The sequence below is a fragment of the Palaemon carinicauda genome, chromosome 2 (genome assembly GCF_036898095.1).
Source record: "Palaemon carinicauda isolate YSFRI2023 chromosome 2, ASM3689809v2, whole genome shotgun sequence".
In the NCBI taxonomy this organism is placed as follows: Eukaryota; Metazoa; Arthropoda; class Malacostraca; order Decapoda; family Palaemonidae; genus Palaemon; species Palaemon carinicauda.
This window is the reverse complement of record NC_090726.1, coordinates 84,541,137-84,566,136: the sequence shown is the minus strand read 5'-3', so window position 1 is coordinate 84,566,136 and position 25,000 is coordinate 84,541,137. Positions and strand designations below refer to the sequence as shown.

At 35.3% G+C, this 25,000-nt stretch overlaps 2 protein-coding genes across 4 annotated transcripts in view; both read left to right on the top strand.

Annotated features, from left to right (window-relative positions):
• The window catches only part of LOC137618608 (nephrin-like), a 242,586-nt gene that overhangs the window by 110,189 nt on the left and 107,397 nt on the right, over positions 1-25,000 (top strand). For all 3 annotated transcript variants that reach the window (XM_068348727.1, XM_068348722.1, XM_068348734.1), the window contains exon 3: positions 20,009-20,135. In XM_068348727.1, the coding sequence (XP_068204828.1) occupies positions 20,009-20,135 (127 nt within the window). The remainder of the gene's footprint in view (positions 1-20,008; positions 20,136-25,000) is intronic.
• Positions 2,359-11,249, top strand: LOC137625860 (uncharacterized). Its single transcript, XM_068356781.1, has 2 exons — positions 2,359-3,545; positions 8,758-11,249. The coding sequence occupies exons 1-2, from the start codon at positions 3,382-3,384 to the stop codon at positions 10,295-10,297; spliced, it is 1,704 nt and encodes a 567-aa protein (XP_068212882.1). The 5' UTR covers positions 2,359-3,381; the 3' UTR covers positions 10,298-11,249.

Sequence of the window (25,000 nt, the reverse complement as noted above, 5' to 3'; positions counted from 1 at the left end):
ATTATTATTCTTCAATTACAAATGACTATTCAAGAAGTTAAGCATATGACGTAAATAAAAGTATCCCCAACCCTTTGCCTTAAAGAAGTCTGAATAAGGCTAAATACTGAAAAGGAGCTTTGGAAATTAAACGGATAATAAATGGAAATTATATTAACAGAAAGAATTTTTTGTCGTCTAGTATTTGGTTTTATTAATTTTGATAGAATAGAATTTATATGACTTATAATAATGAAAACTCCGATAAAAAAAATGTTTTTCCATAATATAAGATTGTAACTCGTGTTACAATGATGGTAATAAACATAATTATTAATGTGATAAAATCATCTTTTAGAGATGACTTCTGAATGTTTCAAGAGCTTGAAAAAAGTAGTCTATATAGAAGAAAAAGAATACCAGGAGATGGTTAATAATATTACGAATTTTGTGTAACACGATTACTGTCAAGCGATATCTAACCAGCACTAGGATGTCCTTCCACTTGAAAATAAATTTCCTTGATTGTTTGATTAAAGGCTGCTAAAAGTATTTGATAATTATGAATCCAATTTTTTGTTTGTATAGTTATAAAGATAGCAAATTGCTCTATTATGAAATTAAGTTATATTAGATACCTGGAAGCTACTCTTATTACAAAGAATTATTTTTTATAAATTGTTTTAGAGATATGCATCAGTAAATTCAAACCATTAAAAAAGTAATCAATTGCTCAAAAGTTTTGGAGGCTTTTATCGAACAGTTTAGGATTTTGGATTTCAATATAACACTGATGTTATGAGTTTATTTTTTTATTTATCTTTTTGTATATTATTGATTCATGTAATTTCCTTCCAAAAATTTTTGAATGTTCATTTTGTAAATGAATTATATTTAAAGAGAGGTTTTACTACAAAATGTAGAATATAGAAACGTAATTTTGATGACATTTGTGGAATATGAAAATTTTTTTGATAGTGAGCACCGGCCAATTTTGTGGAGATTTGATTCAGTCTGTTCATGAGCATAGCTAGTGAAAAGCTAATGTTAATGGAGTCCTATCAATTGAATTTCCAGTGAACAGTGGAGTACTCCAAGGGAGTTTGTTGTCATTTATGTCGTTTATCCTCCTCATGGATTTTGTAATGCACCGAAGAGTTAGGGATGGCGGAGAAGGATTCAACTGGATTGGTAACAGGAAATTAGTAGACCTTGAGTATTCTGATGACGCTGTTCTTATTGGCAAAACGCCACAGGACTTGAAAAGATTGCTTATCGGGATTCATGAAATATCACATGAGGATACGCTCAAGAGAGATAGAAGAAAGACAGATATGATGAGAACGGAATTTGCAATGGAAGATGAAATATCATTGGAAAGAGAAAGGATTAATGAGGTGGAATCTTTTATATATTTAGGAACTATGATCTCTAATAGAGGGTCTTTAGAATTGCAGTTGAATGAAAGATTAAAGCAAAGCTAATCAGACAATGACTAGTATAAGTGGAATTTGGAAATCAAATCGCCAAAAACTACTTATAAAAGTCAGGCTTTGTATCAGTTTAATGAGATCGTTGTTACTGTATGGACGTGAGTCACGGTATGAAAATAAAATAGTATCCAACATATTTTGTAGATTTGAGGACAAAGCATTCAGAATAATATTGTGAGTTAAACGGCAGGAGAGGATTAGAAATGAAACTATAAGAGATATTACTCAGGTGCCATATATAGAAGAGATCCTTGTGAAGGGTAGCTAGAGAGCATTTGAACATGTTCTTCACACTCCTCATGAACGAATAGTTCAATTAACTTTCAACTTTGTTCCACAAGGCACTAAAAGAGTTGGAAGTCCCAGGCCTACATGGATGAAGACTATGCAGCGTAAAGTAGCAGATGGTAAATGGAAAAGTATTGATTGAAAAGCTTATGATAGAGAAGACTGGTGAAATCTAACTGAGGCCCTTTGCCTGAATAGGCGTAAGAGGAGATGATGATAATGAAGATGGATTATTTAGTTTCAAGATATACACCATAGAGTATATTTACTTTAATCTTTTACGCATTGGTCATGAAAAATGATATTCCGACAGCTTAAGAATAATATGATTATTCATGACCCGCATACTCTTATATATATATATATATATATATATATATATATATATATATATATATATATATATATATATATATATATATATATATATATATATATATATATATATATATATGTACGTGTATATATGTATATATATATACATATGTATATATATATATATATATATATATATATATATATATATATATATATATATATATATACATATATATATGTATATATATATATATATATATATATATATATATATGTCAGACAGATGCTTATTTTTGAGTAAGTTTCGTGTGCAGAAGGTTTATGTATGTTATTGATGTCTTTATTTGTGGGTTTTGTTAATTAATAGGAAATGGGGAGACAAATGCAGTTAGTAGTAATTGTAAAGATATAGAAAGAGTTGTGGAGAGACAGGAGAGTGAACGGGAGTTAGGTAGGATGTTTTCAACTAATTTCGCTGACTCCAGGGTTCTTTCCCGTAAACAACCCCCCCAAACGACAGGATCCGTTCTTGAATGTCGAACGGAACATAGACGAATGAGACGTGGAAGCCGGGAAAAAGTCACGTGATTAAGGATAGCTTGACACGCCCAGGACGACCATATATAAGCAACGAGAAGACGGCATCTCGCTCTCTTCCTAGTAGTCACTCTGTATAATAGGTCTAACGACCTACTTAACCTGCCGGGTCTCCTTGACGACAACACATGGCGGCTGCCTATACCAAATTGAGGGACGGCGATTACGTAGAATACTAAAGCAGCCGCGAAATTACAGGGGAACAATTACCCCTGAGAACGAAGGACGACGAACAAAGTTACTACGCCCGCACCTGAGTGTCTGTGAGTGCGTTTGGCGAGACGTCCCAGAGCGACCGAGAGGCGTGACGTCCCCGAGTGACCAAGGCGTGTCTAGAACTTCGCGCCAGCCTTCCCAACACCTGACGAAGGCTTATACTTCAGCGACGACAGTAGGCCTATAGATGACGTTTAGGCCTAACTAAACCAGGATTCACCAAATTCTCCAGCCAGTGTCAAGACGTCTGAGTTCATCACTAAGTGTTAATGTAGAAACCACGCTTTTGTTTTTGACTGCTTGTAAGTGCCTGTTCAAACCCCTTTTTATGTCTAGTAAAGAAAGAAACCAGCATTCGTATCCCTCACCCACGAAACTTTGCTTATGTAAACTCCTGAGAGAAATTCAATTAATATTAAACTAAAGGAAGAGGTAAGATACTAGACTAATTAAGAAGTTATTGCTAACTAAATCAAAGACATCTTCACAAATGGTGGCATCGTTAAGGGATACTGTGCCGTGTTGTATTAAGTTTGAACTAATACTGGCTTTGTTTCAGGAAAGTGCTGAAACCCCCTTTTATGTGTCGAAGAAATACAAAACAATCTCAAGAAAAACAGAGGGAAACCAAAGGAGTCGTGAACCAATGGATATGTGAGTAGTTTGCATGTTTTCGTTCACTCTCTTGTTTTGTATAAATACTGTCTCTCTATAGAATAGGAAGTTAGGGCATTTGTCTCTCGTAAGAAAATTTTGGTGTTTTAATTTTTCCTTTTTTTGTGATATGAGTCTGGACAATATTTTCCAAAGACTTACACAATATCAATACGACTTGAGATTAACTGCAGACAGACGGTCGCGAAGTGCTAGTGTAGGAAGACGTCAAAATCTGACTAGAAACCGAAGTTCGAGTCCGGTAAGAGCAAATATTGCCGATATGAATTCCGCTGGGCTGATCACACAAACCACACGGTTTTGTGGAAATGTAAGTAGGGATAATCCCGACAAACAAAGGTTAGAGAAATACAGTGTAGATAAGTGGTTAGCGGACACAGAGAATAGGATCGCTAGTTTTAAAATAACTGACGATGTTGCAAAAATTAAACAGGCAATGATGTTAGTCAACGTAGACGTAGGGGATGCTCACCCTACATTAAACGGTAAGGCCTTTGAAAAAATTACCACTTTCAACGAGTTCAAGGAGGAATGCAGACTATTGTGGCGATCGGCCAAGGAGACCGATCGGTTGTTGAACTTGTATAGGTTTAACTCGGCTAAATTTGAAGGTGATTCCATGCCTAGTCTGTATACCCAGGTTCTGAATCATTTAGGAGTAGTTAAGGAAGACATTTTGTCATTACCCACAATCACGGTAGGAAACAGAATGCAGTTTAGTGAGGATAATAACCAACTGGTGGATTTAGATGAAATTTTGACTTATATGGCCTACGGTACATTGTATGCAGCCTTTGGTGAAAGGGAAAGGAAGGCTTTCAAGGACCTAAAGTTAGATCCTGCCCAAAAGCTCACAAAAACGTTGAGCCAAATCCAGGAAATCATCCAGAAAAACGAGACCCAAATTGAAGAGGTCACTTTTTCGGCAAATACCAAGCAAAGAAGGTATCAGAATTACAGGGAAGATAAAAATAACGAGACCGGTAGGAATAAATATTACCATAAAAATTATCAAAATAACCAGCCCCCTTACAAGTCAAATGAACAAAACAGAGGAAATTATAATGAAACATATAAATCTAGAGGGAATTATCATCATAAGGGAGCTAGACCAAAGAATAGGTATTGCCAGTATTGTCAAAGAGGAGGTCACACAGACCAAGAATGTTGGTACCAAGGTAAGAAACATAATAAACCCTCCGAAAATACTCCTCAGGTACAGGCAAGGGATAACTCAAACCCTACTAATTACTCCGAAGAAAAACAAGGTAATAGAAAGTGACTAGAAGAGCAGGATAGGAGTCCAGGAAATAGGGAAACCAAAGAATGGAAGGATGTTGCAGGTAGCGGAGGTACATCCACGTTGCCAGCAACATATTTATCCTTCCGACAGCAATCATTACCCAAGACAAATATCAAGATAGAAGGTAAAGAATGTCTTAGTTTGTTAGATTCAGGAAGTACTGTAAATCTCATAGGGCTCCATACCTTAACTGATTATTTGAATATACCTATTTCTGCAATTAGGAGTGAGGATACATTAATTCAGGGGATAACTGGCAATCAGCTTAACAATGTAGGAGCCATAGATTTAAACATTGAATTGCTAGAGAAGAAGTGTCAAGTGCCATTTTTGGTTTTGCAAGAAGTAGCATTTCCCGCTCGAGCTTTGATTTCTTTTGCAACCATGCAAGATTTTGGCATAGTTTTTGATTGTCAAGACAGAAGATTAGTTCTAAAGGGAAATAATCAGGAAGTCTGTTTCCAACTTGTTGATGACAAGTCCACTACAAATTTGGCCAATTTGCAGGGGACCGCTTCGATAGTTGAAACACACTCCGGTTCAGAAAGAAAAAGGGAAATCAAAGTAAAATCAGAAGAAAGGGAGAAAGAAGAGAATTTAGCAATTGCACCTAGAAAGGGAGAAATTACTTCTTGTAAAGGTAGCACACATACTAAGGATGAAAATGTCGACAGAGAATCTGAGAGAATAGATAAAAGGGAATTCCAAGAAGTTTTGCTGCTAGGCACATTGAATTCACAAGAATTAAGACACTTAAGAGAAACAGAATCTCAAAAAGGAGGAGATGAAGATTCATGTTTTTGTACTCAAGTACAAACTGGGGAGATAAGTCTGATCAGCACAGCAGATGCAAACAAAATAAGAATTAGGCTAGCTAGAGATGTAGTACTACTGCCCAATACTCTTACTAGAGTATATTTAATAACCCGCCTACACACAAATAATGATGTAATCTTGACCCCAGAAGGATTACCAGAATATGTCAGAATGGATAACTCATTAGTTCAGATGGAGGGATTAGCCTGTACTACTTATGTCATGAATTATTCTGATAAAAGACTCCATTTGTTAGCGGGTACAGAATTTTGTACAGGAATAGAAGTTACACACAAAATGATTCCGTTAGAGGAGGAAGCATTCTTTACCATAGGAAACATTGATGCAGGAATAGATAGGGAGATAGATAACACCGATTTTCCTGAGTACCGAAAAAGGTTAATAGAAACCTTAAATAAATATAGGCAGGGCATAGCAATTACAGGTGATAGGTTAGGTAGGACTGAGGTGTTAAGACATAAGATAATCCTAGATGATGGAGCCAAACCCTTTTTCATACCTAATTATAAATTACCTATCAGCCAACGTCCAATAGTAGATAAAATGATAGAAGAAATGAAAGAAGAAGGAGTGGTCATACCCTCTAAATCACCTTATAATTCTCCCATGTTGTTGATTCCAAAGAAAGATGGAAGTTACAGATTAGTGATTGATTATCGCAAGTTGAATGCGAACACAGTTCCTGATAGGATGCCCATGCCTGTAATAAACGATGTTTTGGCTCAGTTAGGAGGAGCAAAGATCTTCTCATCCTTAGATCTACTAAGTGGATATTGGCAAGTACCTTTAGACGAAGAATCAAAGCCATTAACTGCCTTCAGCACACATAAAGAACACTTAGAATTTCAGGTAATGCCATTTGGGTTAACATCAGCTCCATTGACTTTTGTAAGGTTAATGTTACAGATCTTAGGAGACATAGAGAATGTGTCAGTCTATTTAGATGATGTCATTATGTTTAGCAAAGATATAGAGAGCCATTTCGGAACCATAGAAATCGTTTTAGAACGACTAAGACTGGCAGGATTAAAGATAAAGGTTAAGAAATGTCAATTCTTGAGGAAATCATTAGAATATTTAGGACATGTGATCAGTGCTGATGGATTACGCATGCAAGAAGGAAAAATAAAGGCGATTGTGGAATATCCTGCTCCACAAAATTTGAAAGGTGTAAGAAGATTTTTAGGGATGATAGGATACTATAGACCATTTGTCAAAAATTTTGCTACTATAGCTAAACCATTGACAGAATTAACTAAGAAGGATGTAGAGTTTGAATGGAAAGCAGAGCAAGAGGAGGCTTTTCAAAAGTTGAAGGAGAAATTAATCCAAGATCCTATCTTAGTGTATCCAGACTTTAGCAAGCAATTTTACTTAGCATGTGATGCTTCGAATACAGGAATAGGAGCGGTTTTGTTACAGAAGGCAAAAACCCGAATGAGGGTAGTATATTATGCAAGTAGAGTCCTGAATGCGGCCGAACGAAATTACAATACCACAGAAAAGGAATGTTTAGCCATTTATTGGGCACTGAGAAAGTTTCGGCACATTTTGTTAGGACACAAAGTAAATGTACTTACTGACCATAAACCCATCTGTGACCTATTTAAGAAAGGAGCTTTCACTAATAACTTAAAGTTTAATCGATGGTTTATTAGTGTGCTAGAGTTTGCTCCAGAATTTAGATACATTCCAGGTAAGTTTAATACTTTAGCAGATGGATTATCTAGAGCACAAGAGGATACTGAAAGAATTATCACAACTAACACTTTTTGTTTCAGCTGTCAGGTCGTAGACTTAGATTTGGAGAGAGTTAAAATAGAACAAGAGAAACAAGAAAGTATCAGGAAAATAATAGGAGATTTGCTACAAGATGAAACCTCTAGGTCAGATTTTGAATTAATAAATGGGATATTATATAAGAAGGCTAAGGATAGGAGTGCTTGCTCTAGACTATATGTGCCTGACACCCTGACTAAAGAAGTATTAACTCTAACACATACCCACAAGTTGGCAGGACATCCAGGAATCAAAAAGACTCTGAGAACAATAAATAGAAATTATTTTTGGCCTAAGTGCAGCGAAGAAGCAAAGCAATTTGTAAATGAATGTCAAACTTGTAATAGGCATAAAGGTCATGTAAATGTCAGAGCTCCTTTAGAAAAATATCCTAGTAATTTAAACCCTTTTGAGGTAGTTCAGATGGATCATATAGGACCCTTTCCAAAAACTTTGAGAGGAAATAAATATATACTGGTATTCATTGATTATTTGACTCGGTATTTAGAAATTGTCCCAGTCAGAGATAGAACTGCAGTTTCTGTTGCAGAAGCTTTAAAGACCAGAATACTCACAAGACATTCGTGTCCGGAGGTACTTTTGTCGGACAATGCACCCGAATTCACCAGTGAGGTAATGAAAAAGCTTTGTGAATTTTTTGAGATAAAGAAATGCGAGATAACCCCTTATAAGCCGAGTTCAAATGGGACAGTGGAAAGGGCCAATAAGAAGATACTGGATGTACTGCGAACTATCATTAGTCCAACTACAGAAGATTGGGACCTAGCGTTAGAGGACGTTCAGTTTACTTTGAATAACACAGTAAATGAGACAGTAGGAGAAACCCCACACTTTTTGCTTTATGGTTATCAGAAAAGACTGCCAAACTCATTGTTAGATGACGCAAAACCTCCTAGGCACACATATGATTACCAGGACTATATAGCTTGGAAACTGCAAAGAACCTTTCAAATAATAAGACAAACCAGACAATCTTTAGGAAAGGGCCAACAGGTAAATAAGAAATACTATGACACAACTAGTTCCATGACTGACCTGAAGATAGGCTCACAAGTATATATAAAGGTACATGTAAAGGAAGGACCAAATGAAAAGGTATCTCCCAAATTTGAAGGTCCTTATAGAGTGTTAGAAAGGGAAAGGAATAATAAATTTAAGCTGATACATGAACAGAATTTAGATGTAAGGTATGCCCATTGGAATCATATGAAGGTTGTAAAAACTAATCCATGGTCCTCTCAACTTCTACAGGAAGTGGTGGAAAAACTTCCTTCTGATCCTACCCCTGGTGGTCGGTATCACTTGCGAAATAGACATTAAAAGTGGGGCCTTGATACAAAATCATGGAAAAGGTGAACTGTTAACAGATTTTGCTGTAGTAAAAATTAATGTCAATTCAATATTAGAAAGGGAAGAACATTTGAACCAGTTAGATAAAGAACTACGGAAGTGCATACTAACCCATAGTGATTCTGCCTTTGTAGAAGTATTAAGAAATTTACAGGGTAAAATTGAAGACATTGTCAGGCCTCAAAGAAACAAGAGATCTTTGTTACCTTTTGTAGGAAGTGCCTTTGGTGCTTTGTTTGGAGTGGCTACAGAAAACGATGTAAGAGGTTTGACTGATCGTGTAGAACTAATCGAGAAATGGGCTAATCAGAAGGGTAATCTTATAAGTACTCTGATAGAAAATAATAATAAGAATGTAGAGAACATAAAAAAGATGGTGGAATTTATTAATCAAGTTAACGTGAATGTTTCTAATAAAATAGATGACGTAGAACAAGTGTTTAAGTTGGTTCATGAAGTAGAAATCGAGATTGGTGATCACAAGGAATCTGTGAACGGACTAATAAATGCACAAAAGGGAATACTCAGCCCTGCTATCATTTCTCCAAAAACTTTGAAAGAAATTATCGATTGGTGTATAGTAAATAGCCATTCCAAGCCTTTGCTAGAAGATATATTTTGGTATTACACAATGTCAACTGTGAAAGTAACAAAAGGGTATTTGTTGGTATTGATCCCCTTCAAGGGTATGAATTTGTTTGACCTATATACAATACATCCTTTCCCAGTTAAGATAGGAAATGCAACAATAATTTGGAACCATCCGAAGGTTCGTCTAGCATTGGATAAGAACAAGTTGTTGATGATTATTTTAGAAGAAGGTGATTTAGAACAGTGTGTGTTGATAAGTGAAAGTCAATCCATGTGCAATTTTGTGCAAATTAAACAACCTATGAGCAATTTTCCGTGTATCCAAGGTATTTTCTTTGAGAATTATGAGTTGATGAGAGAGTGTAAATTTGAAACCTTTGCTTTGCCATACAGGGCATTACATTTAGGTAATGAGATTTTTGTTTATGTACAAAGTACTAAAAATGCAGAAGTTACTTGTGATGGGAAGACTCAAACATTTCGGTTAGGAAACTTGAAGTCATTTGCAGATTCTTGCTCAGTAGTGATAAATGATTATCTCTATTATGTACCAAGTGTGTTTTTGCATTATGAGTTAAATCAATCTTCCATTGCAAAGAGTTACGAGAACAAGATTAATCATTTTCAGCTAGACAAATTAACAGTGGTAGAAAATGTGGCAATGCCACTTGATAATGATTATGTTCTGTTTTACAAGAAAGATGTTGCACCATTTCTGACTATGTGTAATGTGTTTTTGATTGTGCTTATTACTGTGGTAACATATAATGTGGTGAAGTATTTGGTTTTCAGAAAATTGGAAAGGATTAATGAGTTGCTACTAGTTATTACTGGGAAACCTAAAGAATAGGTTTGTTGTTTTGTTGTATGTGAGGATTCTATAAGAATCCTAGTAGCTGGCCGAGTGGTGTCAGACAGATGCTTATTTTTGAGTAAGTTTCGTGTGCAGAAGGTTTATGTATGTTATTGATGTCTTTATTTGTGGGTTTTGTTAATTAATAGGAAATGGGGAGACAAATGCAGTTAGTAGTAATTGTAAAGATATAGAAAGAGTTGTGGAGAGACAGGAGAGTGAACGGGAGTTAGGTAGGATGTTTTCAACTAATTTCGCTGACTCCAGGGTTCTTTCCCGTAAACAACCCCCCCAAACGACAGGATCCGTTCTTGAATGTCGAACGGAACATAGACGAATGAGACGTGGAAGCCGGGAAAAAGTCACGTGATTAAGGATAGCTTGACACGCCCAGGACGACCATATATAAGCAACGAGAAGACGGCATCTCGCTCTCTTCCTAGTAGTCACTCTGTATAATAGGTCTAACGACCTACTTAACCTGCCGGGTCTCCTTGACGACAACACATGGCGGCTGCCTATACCAAATTGAGGGACGGCGATTACGTAGAATACTAAAGCAGCCGCGAAATTACAGGGGAACAATTACCCCTGAGAACGAAGGACGACGAACAAAGTTACTACGCCCGCACCTGAGTGTCTGTGAGTGCGTTTGGCGAGACGTCCCAGAGCGACCGAGAGGCGTGACGTCCCCGAGTGACCAAGGCGTGTCTAGAACTTCGCGCCAGCCTTCCCAACACCTGACGAAGGCTTATACTTCAGCGACGACAGTAGGCCTATAGATGACGTTTAGGCCTAACTAAACCAGGATTCACCAAATTCTCCAGCCAGTGTCAAGACGTCTGAGTTCATCACTAAGTGTTAATGTAGAAACCACGCTTTTGTTTTTGACTGCTTGTAAGTGCCTGTTCAAACCCCTTTTTATGTCTAGTAAAGAAAGAAACCAGCATTCGTATCCCTCACCCACGAAACTTTGCTTATGTAAACTCCTGAGAGAAATTCAATTAATATTAAACTAAAGGAAGAGGTAAGATACTAGACTAATTAAGAAGTTATTGCTAACTAAATCAAAGACATCTTCACATATATATATATATATATATATATATATATATATATATATATATATATATATACGTGCTGGAATCATTTAAACGAGATTATAATACAGAGGACAGTAACGTCGTATAACCAATCTGCCAAAGAAAAGAAGAATTTGGTTTAACAACTCTATCGTTCGCTATTTTGTTTGGAAATTAGTCGGAATGTTATCTCGATGTGTTCTTCAGTAATCCACTTGCCCCTTAATATTATGAGGATCTGTTAGTTGGTATAATAGTGAGAAATGAAAAAACACTATCATCAGATCAGTGCAGTATAATGCTGTAAATATAGGTCTTATGAGCTGGATCATATATCTTAAAGGAAAATAGTGATAATGATAATGATAATGGCAATTAACAAAAGAAAAGGAATAAGAAGATATTTTATGTATAAATAAAAGCCAGATTAAACGTAAAGCGAAAACTTGGTTCCCTTCCTCGCCCTCTTTCCGTTAGCAAGCTTTCTGAGGGAAGATGTTACAGATGCTAATGAGGGCTCTTTGTATACGCAACCAAGGCTTATTTACATATTGTAGTATAAGAAAAATATAAAGAAGTAAATAGTGGGAGAAGCGCCTGATAATGGTACATAGCTTAGCATGTTAATCACACTCATGTATGGATGAGTTGCATTTGATTGCTCTGATTTGTAAATTCTCGTCAACAGTATTTTATGTTATATAATTTGGGACATTCCTTTTTGTCAGCTTTTTAACCATAGATATATTTTGATGGCTATCAAAGATAAAGACACTATGGAAAAATACAAGAGGAAGCTAATTACTACAACCAAGGAGGAAAATATTACTGTTTGCTTAACAACGATACAAAATATAAATTTAACATAAGGTGTTATTGACAATATCTAACAATGCCATAATTACTGTCAATATTTCAAAGATTTTATATCTTTTAAAAAAATAGAGAATCACATGAATATACTATACTTTTATATATCAGAATAATAACATTAATACAGACCATTTTTATCAATAGATTTATCATCGTCACTAATAACCATGGGTATTTTTTTTTTTTATTGACTATATAAGTACCTCATGCATATGCAATGATACTCCGGTGAGAATAAATTAGTAGACTGTATTGCATGATAATGGTGTTTCTTTTTTATATGTGATAAAACAATATAAGTGCTAAAAGCTCAGTGCAGTGTTGTACGTAATACATTATTAATGGAAAGTTAAATGATAAAGGTTTTTGTCTATTTTCTCTATAGAAAGAATATAATTTTCGGTTTCGTGATGTCCAGCAGATGTCACTGATTTTGGTACTTATTCGGCATGAGGCTTTGATGAAGCCGAAGAAAATTTTCTCCTTAGAATAATGCCTTTTCAAATTATGTTTCGAGACTGTCAGTATAGAGTCTTGAATAAGACACGCTGTCTTCTATCCTTTTAGATAACTTTAAACATAGAAATAAGAATTATCTTTACACTTGCCAAAATATCATATTCTAAATATCCTTTAAAAATCATATTTGTTAATACATAATATTTAGTTTTAAGGATCGAGCAACATATGAAAAAGTTTTACTTTGCGTATTTTGAAGAAGAAAAAAATACGCAAAACCTCCATTGAAAATAAATTCTTAATTAATATTGAATTCTTTTTATTTAGCGTCACTATTAGTAAGACACATAAATCTACACCCCAGAGTATATCTTTAAAACTGAACCACACATGTTTCACACAAGTTTGTACACAGTAACGGTATTTTAGTACATATCTCGCTCTACCCCTCGCTGTTAACAGAACCTGTTTAAGCCTGCTTTTCCTGAATAATTTTGTCTGAATTTTTGCTATTCCTGTCCGGAACCTGTTGTATATAAACTCGTTATCTGTTGAGATCAAGTAGGTTGCGATCACCTCGCCTCTCAGTTATCACCGAACAGCTCACTAACACATTGGTGACAGCAAAGTGAATAACCTTTGTAGAAAAAATAAATGGAAAATCGTGAAAGGGGACTAAAATTTCTCATTTGAAATAGGTATATTTAAAAACAAATATTCAGAAACACGAAAATTCATGTAACATACTTTAGGGGAAACAGACAACCCAACACTAACTTATGCATTTCAATAGGGGTTGTTGTGGCCTGATTGGTAACGTCTCTGCCTGGTGTTTGTCAGACTCTTTAGTGCCTTTAGTGTCTACTACCTTACCATCTTTGTGAGCTAAAATTGGGGGGATTTGGGGGAGCCTATAGGTCTATCTGTTGAGTTATCAGCAGCATTGCCTGGCCCTCCCTAGGCCTAGCTTGGGTGGAGAGGGGGCTTGGGCGCTGATCATATGATATATGGTCAGTCTCTAGGGCTATGTCTTGCTTGCTAGGGCAATGTCACTGTTCCTTGCCTCTGCCATTCATGAGCGACCTTTAAACCTTTAAGCCCTTAAACGTGTTTAAAACTTGCACAATGTACCAGCATTAGTCTTTAATTATTAAGCAACCCACGCTATGTACACTTGTTAAAAAGAAACCAGTACCTTGTCATAGGTCTGCCACTAATGCTAAATCTGGTTACGGTATCTACAGTTTATCTTCTATTTTGCTACTTACGGTTATTTTTCTTTGATATAGGCAATGTTTTTAATTTTTCATTTTTTTTTTAATTCTCAGACGGCAGGGCATGTTTGTGTCCTGAAATTTGGATAAATGTGTACATATATATATATATATATATATATATATATATATATATATATATATATATGTGTGTGTGTGTGTGTGTGTGTGTGTGTGTGTGTGTGTTTGTGTGTCTGTGCCTCTGTCTGTGTCTGTGTACACTTTGTAACCCTTCCCCATACAAACGTTGAACTAACGAACTTCCGCCAATATGGTTTGTTTGCCATGCAGGCGCCTGGTATAGCACTAAACGTCGTCGAAATATAAGAATTTTTTTATCGTTTTGGTTTTATTTAAAGCATAGATAAAAACACTGCAAGGGACAGCACGAGACGGTATTGGGAAGGACTGCTAAAGAAAGAAACTGGAATCCTTTTAATTCAGGAAATATCGAAGGGACATTTTATAATTATTCCGAATAATAGTGCATACACTAGTTATTTATTTTTTTTTGAATATTAAAGTCTTTATTTCTTCACTTCCTACAATTGTTGTACAATTACAGTAATGACTGTCGCGATTCTAACTTGTTGATAGCAAATTGTCAAGTATTGAGTAAGAATAATAGGGGATACTATAAAGTATTCTAAATTCGATATTTGCATATTATAATCCAATTCCAAATTGAAATTTTGATTTACTTTTACATTAAAAGTCTTAATACGTTAAACTTGTGATTTCATACATGCGTCGTCAATATTCTCATATAAGATTTTGCATTTAAAGCTCAAAGATTCATTACTTCCCTATTACTTTGAATATCAATGTTTTGTGTTCTCTAATTTGTAACAGTCATTAAACTGAGTGGCTATTAATGAAAAGAGGAAATTCTAATCATTGATATTATCCAAAGATTTTTACAGGTAAATTACGTCAAAGTGATGTGAAAGGGAGAATATGGATATTCTTTTATCTTAGTTTCAACTTATCAAGTACACCTTATTCTTACAGAAAAATTCTTTTATCTTAGTTTCAACTTATCATGTACACCTTATTCTTACAGAAAAATTCTTTTATCTTAGTTTCAACTTATCAAGTACACCTTATTCTTACAGAAAAATTCTTTTATCTTAGTTTCAACTTATCAAGTACACCTTATTCTTACAGAAAAATTCTTTTATCTTAGTTTCAACTTATCAAGTACACCTTATTCTTACAGAAAAATTCTTTTATCTTAGTTTCAACTTATCAAGTACACCTTATTCTTACAGAAAAATTCTTTTATCTTAGTTTCAACTTATCAAGTACACCTTATTCTTACAGAAAAAAAAAAATGCTGATCATTATTGTTTCAGGGACATATTAGGCTATTACAAGGAACAGTAATGGAAAACAGTTTACAAAGGTACAAAGCTAATATTTACGATACAAGATAATTCACTAATGCCTTGATATTAGCTAATAACATGGCTTTCGGATGCAATATATGGGAAGGTAGACTAGTCTGTTTTTTTTTTTTTTTCTTTTTTACAAACAAAATGGAGTTGAAATACTTACCAAACTTACGGATAGCGTAACTCTAAAAGGAAATAAGTTATGAAATACGACATACACGATTGGTATGTTAGGATTAAAATAACAGACAGTTTAAATATAGTGAGCCAGCTGTTATACTTATACAATATAAGGTTACCTAGTAACTTTTCTTTCTTTATTTACTAGTGTACGTTAACCGTCAAAACTGATGGCTACATATTTAGATAGATATGCACACATTTACACACAGCCGGTCCAAACATCTCCGCCCCCCCCCCCTTTTTTTTTTTTTTTTCAAATAATAACCCGCGGGTTCGGCAATTTGTGGGAGAGTGTGAGTACCTCACTGGGTAACCCCTCTCACCAGGGTATGATTACTTCTTCTTCCCCCAGGGCACCCCCCCACACACGCACACACATATGTATATATATATATATATATATATATATATATATACATTTATGTATATATATATATATATATATATATATATATATATATATATATATATATATGTATATATATATATATATATATATATATATATATATATATATATATATATATACTTCAGCATTTGGACAATTTATTTGCTAGGCTTTCGGTAACATTTCCCATCATCGGAGCTAAGAATGAACGTAAACAATAAATCAATAGACATAATTATATCAAGTCAATGAAATTGGGTTAAATGGTCGAGAATTATCACAAATACATCAAAATACATAAAAAAAAAAATGAAGGGAATGAAATATACTAAAAAATAAGAAATTAAATCAAATACATCAAAAGCAAAAAAATAAATGAATGGCATAGGAAAAGAACAATATCAAAATCAAACCAAATACTCAGAAACAACTTGTAAAACAATAAAAGAATTCACAAAACATAATAGATATGGAAATAAAAATAATAATACACAGAAATAACCTGGAATATAAGAAAAATAAAATAAAAAAACTCAATGGATAAGAAGTAACTCACTTAGTAAGGAAAAATCCAAGACTAAAACATAAAAAGGCAGGGAGGTTTAGACGCTCGAGTTTATAAGTGATTGTCCAAATGTTGAAGGATCGTCTTTCATTCGTCTTTCTACTAAATGTCAAGCTTTCTAAAGGCAAAAATGCCATTCAGTATACACACACACACACACACACACACACAACACACACACACACACGCACACACACACCTACACACACACACACATATATATATATATATATATATATATATATATATATATATATATATATATATAGAGTATATATAAACATATACAGTATATATATATATATATATATATATATATATATATACATATATATATGTATATATATATATATATATATATATATATATGTATATACATATATATATATATATATATATATATATATATATATATATATATATATATATATATATATATATATATATAATATATATATAAACACACACATATATATATATGTATATATATATATATATATATATATATATATATATATATATATACATATATATATACATATATATATATATATATATATATATACATATATATATATATATATATATATATATATATATATATATATATATATATGTTTATATACGATTATATATATATATATATATATATATAGATATATATATATATATATATATACATATATATATATATACGTATATATATATATATATATATATATATATATATATATATATGTATATATATATATGTATCTCTCTCTCTCTCTCTCTCTCTCTCTCTCTCTCTCTCTCTCTCTCTCTCTCTCTCTCTCTCTCTCTCTCTATATATATATATATATATATATATATATATATATATATATATATATATATATATATATATATGTATATATATATGTATATATACATATATATATATATATATATATATATATATATATATATATATATATATATATATACATATATATGTATGTAAATATATATATATATATATATATATATATATATATATATATATATATATATTTATATATATATATATATATATATATATATATATATATATATATATATATATATATATATATATAGTTAGAAACTTGTTCTTTATCATATAGGGGAGATTATTATGATTTTCTTTTGGAATGATGTCTAATCAACTTTTTTATGCATTAAATATTTTCACGTAATTATTAAAAAAACTCCCTTTTTCGTTCGACCGCCTGCTTCAAAAATACAAAATAAGGGGATGAAAAAAGTTGAATAATTCCTCATTTAAATTACGGGATATAATTATGTGTTCTTTATCTTAAACTTCTGGCATCCATGGGATGCATATGGCCTCAATGAATTCCCGCCATATGTCTCTTTCCTGTTCCATCTCTCTGAGCTCAACCCAATTACAAAACCCACCCTCCCTCCCCACTCCATCTGTCATGTTTCTCTTGGTCTACCAAGTCCTCTTCTACCTAGCGGGTTCCATTTAGGTAAATCCTGGGCTTATTCATCTTCCCTTTTAAAAATATGTCACATCTACCTCTAGCTTGATAATCTAATAATATAGTTCAAATTTGGCACCTCTACCGCTTCGCAAATTGCCGCATTTGTTATATGCTGCTGCCCTTATGATTGCCAGTATCCTTTTTAATGCTTTATTCTCAAAGGCAAGAAATTTCACATTAGTTGTTGCATTGATGTTCCACGACTAATGCGCATAAGTTAATATGGATTTTACAAGTGAAATTTATATTTCAATTTTGCTGTGAACTGATATTCGATTTGACCTCCAAACTGTTTTTTTAGCATGCCCCTTGATTGTCTTGACCTCCGAATTTTCTCTGTAAATTCTGTAGCTAATGATCCATCGCTGTAATGATGTCTCCTAGAGTTTTTTCTTTTAAACGTTATAGTTGGCAATAATCCTCCTCCGATAAAGAATTTTATCTGATCACTACTGAAACTCTTCTTGAACTCAGTCTTTCTCTGATTGATCATCAATGCAATCTTTATCCCCTCCAGTACTAACTTATCCATCATTTCCTGCATTTTTGCCATTATAGAGGCAATCAAAACTATATTATATACGTATTCAAAATGACATAATCTTTGGTCCCTTTTCCATTGATTACCATCATTCATTTCTTGCATTACCTTGTTCATAACATAATCAATTATCATAATATACTGTAGAGGTATTAATGGTCCACCTCATTGTACTCCAGTCTTGACTCTACCATTACCCTACAACATGTTCCATTTTGTGTATCCATTGTGATAGTTACAATATATTCTGGTATCCCTTAGTGCCTCAGAATCTTTTTTAACATACTACGTGATATACTATCAAATGCTTTCTCAAAATCCAAAAAGCAAAAAAAAAATTAGTTCGTTATAATGTTAAGCTATACGTCGTAGAAAAAACTTGATCGTCACATCCTTTACTCTCTGTGAAACCTGCTTGCTCTTTCCAAACTATGCCATCTACTACAGGTTCTTTTCTATTCAATATTACCTTAGAAATAAATTTCATATCTAATGAAAATGTGATCCCTCGCCAGTACCTGCAGTCTCTGAAATCTCCCTTCTTGGTTACTCTAACAATAATCCCTCTCGTTTTCCATTCGAAAAGCGTGACTTTATTTCGCCACATATAATTGAATAATTCATTAAACGTGTTTAAATCTCAAGAGTCCTAAACATTTCAGATACAATACTATCCATTACTAGTGACTTGTAGCTTTTCAATTGTTTGATTGCCAAAAATACACCCGAAATTAGAATCTTATGCCAGGTATTTTTGACAGGAATGCCTCTAGAAATTTGGCTACGTAAAACAATTTACATTATGAACAACGAATATTATAGATTATGTTATCATCATTTCCAGAGATATTTTCATCAACTTATATTTCTAATTTACAACAATATTTAAACACTACCTTTATATTAAGGTCTATCCAAATGGTATGACATCTAATAATACATCCATGAAATGGCAAAGAAAGTATATTATCTATTACTTCCTTTTCATTAAAATTGTACAAACACACACACACACACACACACACACATATTAGGGATAACAGAGATTAGTAGCAATTTCTTCAATTTTAGTAAATCCATCCTCCATGTACTCAGGGATGCTCATTTTATGTGTCGTAAGGTACAAAAAACGGAAAATCAAAATACTTTGTATTTTTAGAGTGGCCTAAATGGAAATGTATATGTAAGTTACTGGTTATCTTTTAGTATATGGAAAATCTTTATTTATCTTTTTGTCAACAATCAAAACGTCTTGCAAGTGGCTGCTGCTACTTTTATCCTGTTGTACCAACTTTTATGGATGCAACCAATTAATCAATGATAGCAATACAACCATAAATATGAGAATTTTCTTCTGGAATACCCAGAATATCCTAATCATAATGATGCTAATAATATTGGTCATTCCATCTTTTTAAGTTCTGATTTTAATCTTCCGTAGGCCCTGCGGAGGAAGTTATCGCAGTTACCGGAGGTGTTGCAAAGCTACCCTGTGACCTGTCTCAGCCAGGGGATACACCCATCCTGGTCCTTTTTTCTAATGGTCTTACGGGAAAGCCAGTATACAGGTAAGAATACTTTATTTCTTTTATTTTCGGTACTGTGAAATTTTGCCTTGTCATTATTTAGCCTGGTCCTTATAAAGAACATTAATATTAGCTTAATACTGATAATTATTAATTGGCTTTAATTTGCAATATATATATATATAAATAAATATATATATATATATATATATATATATATATATATATATATATATATATATATATATATATATATATATGTATATATATATATCTTTATTGCAATGTTTTTCAAAGAAAATTTCCAATTTACACAAGATCTTGTGAAAATGTGAAAATAATCGGACTATCTTTATATTTATGATAAAAACCTTCTAAAATTTAGTTAGTTAGCTCCAAATACAGACTCCATCAAAAAGTGTTTCATTAGTGTGTGACTTGACTCCATTAACAAACTGTACATTTTCTGCTTCTAGACTTTTGTTTTTTTTTCTTTTTTTACGAAAAAATAAAAATTAATATAAAAATAGTCGTTCACTGTATATTCTCTTGGCTTTTTAATTTGTCCATTTTTATAAGGATTTTTTCCTCTCTTTTTTTTATCTTTTTTTTTAATGTGAATATTCATATTGTATGTTATAAAATACCACATCTTTTCATGTCTGAATAAGAAAAACTGGCCAATATAAAAAAGTGCATGCAATTTATCTATTGAAATATATTTTGAAAAATTAGGCTTTAAAGTTTTATTTAGTGATTGATTGCATCGACTTCAGTAGGTATAAGTATGAGCTTTTTCGATATTTGTTTTCACCAATGGGGATCAAAACAAAATCATCATCATATATCAGAGTTATTCACGAACCCGTGGTGATCCTCGTCCCTCAAATCCAAAAACATTGCTCCCCTTACACACACACACACACACACACACACACACACACACACACACACACACACAAACGAATACTCTGCATGTACCATATATGCACACATGAGCAGGACATAACTAACATGATAAATTCTCGTCTATATATTTCTGACCAAAATTTGTTCTTTTGGCGGTTAATAGATGCTGCTTTAATTTCCAGCGAAACTGGAATTCACTATATAAAATGAGCGAGGGCTGGCTATTTTGGTATTTTTCTCTAAATGACGATTGTTTACTTTTGGGAGACTGATAGTGAGTTACTTTGCACGTGTTGGTTGCATTTGCCTGTGAGAGCTCTTCTGTTTTTTTTTTTTTTTTTTTTTTTTTTTTTTTTTATGACGTAAATATTAACTGGCATATCGTTGTTTTAAATCGGCAATTTAATGTAATTTCATCTATTTCGGTAATTTAGTATAATTATCAAAAAACAGTCTCTGCTCAATTTCCAATTTATATTGTTTATCTGATAATACAAAATATCACTAAAATAATGATCTACGTGGTTAAATTGTGCACCATATACATATAACACTTGGCTGAACAGAGGAGTAATGATGTCATGTTTATTTGTAAACGAAGCAAGCTATGGCTGAGCAAAGACTATTTGAACGATATTATATAAATTATAGGTAGTTATGATACTTTAATATTAACTCGCACCGATGCTTGTAAGTACAGTCACTCATACAAGTTGGTGAATGTTCGAGTGTTTGAGAGAGATTTACATTTCACCCCTTTCTGGACGACTGGTGTCTGGGAGCGCGAAATCGGTCAAACATTCAATTATAGGTTGGCCGTTTTCGCGCTTTCTGACACCTGTCGTCCAGAAAGGAGCGAAATGTATATCTTTCCCAGACACCCGGACATCCATCAACTTATATGATTGACTTGTGACGAGCCGAGAGAAGGTTGTGACTCAAAGATATGATGAAAGCAACTGAGTAACTTTATTGAAGACACTCGCCTTTATATACAAAAACTCAATGCAACAGGAAATTTCTTGTTCAACCGACACCGTACCGGTTAACAGGTAACGGTGAGAAAAACAGACACATTATTTCAGGTTCAGTGCAACAGGAAATTTCCTGTTCAACTGACACCACACCAGTTAATAGATAACTGTGAGAAAAACATAATATATACACAAAATGAAATGTCGTTACTATGTACGATCGTGTGACACTCTGTTGGTATATGGCTCCCCCCCTAAAAATGACATACTGTACATGTTAAATAGGGGCCCTGATCTAGAGAGGTGAACTGTAGGCGGGTCATCTGGCAGGAGATAAGCAGGTTTTAGACGATCAATGGAGACCCAGTCTTCTTTGCCACGAATGTTTAGTAGGAATGCATTCGGATGGGTCGGATCACAAGGAACGGGCCCGTGTAAGGGGGCGTTAGCAGTGGCTTGCTAGTGTCGTTGCACAGGAAGACGTGCATTGCAGAGTGCAAGTCTGTTGGTATGTAATGCTTCGCTGGGGGCTTGTAAGTCTTGCGGCATGGAGTAAATTTTCCCTCGACATGACGTATGCGCTGGAGATCGTCGGAGGAGGTTGTAGATGGAAAATTTCGGCAGGGACGACTAACGGGTCACCATACACCATTTCAACTGTCAAGATTTGGAGGGTGTCTTTAGGAGTGGTCCTTAGTCCCTGGAGGACCCAGGGAAGCTGAGTAAACCAGTTGGAATCCTTGCAGCAGGATATCAAAGCTGCTTTGAGGGTGCGATGAAAACGTTTAACCCCTCCATTAGCAGCGGGGTTGTAGGCAGTTGTCTGATGTAGGGTGATGCCCAGGAGATTCGCTAATGATGTCCACAATTGAGAGAAGAAAGTGGTACCCCTGTCAGAAGTAATATGCTCAGGGATACCAAATCTTGCAATCCATCGTGAAAGTAAGGCAGATGTACATGAAGCGGATATTGCAGTTTCCATGGGAATGGCTTCAGGCCAACGAGTGGAGCGGTCGATGACGGTAAACAGGTAATGATGTCCTTGTGATGTGGGTAGGGGGCCTACAACGTGGACGTGAATGTGTGCGAAACGACGCTGAGGTTGAGGAAAGGTGCCCACTCCTGAATCCGTGTGTTGATGTGATTTGGAAGTTTGGCAAGATGTACAGGCATGGACCCAATCCTTAGCATCCTTAGAAATGCCATGCCAAATAGTCTTCGTCTTAGGCAGCTGTGCAGTAGAACGGCACGAGTGATGTGAAAAGCCGTGAATTAAATCAAACACCTGCCGGCTCATGGGAGCAGGAATCCAAGGTCGCAGTCTATCAGTACTGACGTCACAGAGGAGGGTGGTGTTAGAGTCTCCGAGGGGAAGTCTTCCCAATGGAGGGACATGCAGGATGTCCTACATGCTTGATACTCTGGATCCTGTCGTTAGGCTTCAGCCAAGGCGTTGTAACTCAATCCCAGTTGAACGGCAGAGAACGTGTTTCTAGACAGGGCATTGGCAACGGGATTCATTTTCCCAGGGACATATTGAAAGGTACAATTGTATTCAGCCACGGCGGAGAGTTGTCGGCGTTGAAGGGCAGACCAGGCGTCAGACTGTCGAGTGAAGGCGTGCGCCAGAGGCATGTGGTCTGTGCGAATGATGAAGGACGTACCTTCTAAGAAATGGCGAAAGTGACGGACATCTAAGTGCACCGCCAGCAATTCGCGATTGAAGGTAGAATAACGCGACTCTGCCTTGGACAGTTTTCTGCTGAAGAAGGCCACTGGGCGGGGAGAGCCATTGATCACCTGCTCGAGTACTGCACCAATAGTGATGTCACTGGCATCGGTGGAGAGAAGGAGAGGGGCATGTGGGATAGAAAAAGTGAGACCCGCAGCGGTTGATAGGGCCTTCTTTGCATTGCAGAAGGCTGCTTCTTGAAAGGGACCCCACTTCAGGTCCTTTGGCTTGCCCTTGAGAGAGGCGTAGAGAGGAGAAAGAGTGGCGGGAATGGCTAGCAGAAAACGGTGATAATAGTTGATCATGCCCAAGAATTCCTGCAGAGCTTTGACGGTCGAAGGCGCTGAGAAGTCCTGAACGGCTGCTACCTTCTCTGGGAGGGGATGGACTCCTTCAGGAGTGATGCGGTGCCTTAAGAAAGACACTTCGTTGGCGACAAAGGTACACTTGTTGTACCGGACTACAAGGTCGTTTTGTTGCAGGGGTCGAGCACGATATGCAGGTGACGGAGGTATTCCTCTTTTGAGGAGGAGAACACAAGTATGTCGTCCACATAACATACACAGAAGGGGAGGCCCCCTAAGATGCTATCCATGAGAAGTTGAAACGTGGCCCCAGCATTACGAAGGCCAAAACAGGAGTAATTGAAGGTGTATGTGCCAAACGGAGTGGTGATGGCGGTCTTGGGGATGTCTTCTGGGTTAATAGGCACCTGATAATACCCCTTCAAAAGGTCAAGCGTAGAAAAAACCTTCGCTTTGTGCATGTAGGAGGTCACGTCGGCAATGTTTGGGAGGGGGTAGTGATCCAGGCGCCTGTAATCCCTGCACGAACGGAGGGAGCCGTCTTTGTTCAAAACGATGTGTAAGGGTGACGACCATGGGCTGGAGGCCTTTTGGCAAAGGCCCACTTCCTCCATTTCGGCAAACGTTTGTTTAGCTGCTGCCAATCGTTCCGGTGCCAGAAGACTGAATTTTGCAAAGACTGGGGGTCCCGTCGTCTTGATATGCTGATAAACACCGTGCTTGGCAGAAGTCGTGGACGTTTGGCGAAGTTCTGGACAGAAAATATCCGGGTACGACGTGAGGAGGGGGGCGTAGGCATCCGTGGGTGCGCTGATGTGGAGAGCGAGGTTGGAGGGGGCGGGTTGAATAGGTGTCAACAAGTACGAGTCTGCGTTGACCAATTGTCGGTGGGCAACATCGACCAGAAGGTGGAAATGAGAGAGGAAATCCGCACCGATGATTGGCAATGTGATGTCAGCAACGAGAAACATCCAATTAAATTTACCG

What these genes read in the sequence shown, in the direction of transcription:
- LOC137625860 (XM_068356781.1), top strand. Translation starts at nt 3,382, where the DNA reads ATGGTGGCATCGTTAAGGGATACTGTGCCGTGTTGTATTAAGTTTGAA. An exon ending in AGTCGTGAACCAATGGATAT is followed by an intron (nt 3,546 to 8,757) that starts GTGAGTAGTTTG and finishes CAACTTCTACAG; the next exon opens with GAAGTGGTGGAAAAACTTCC.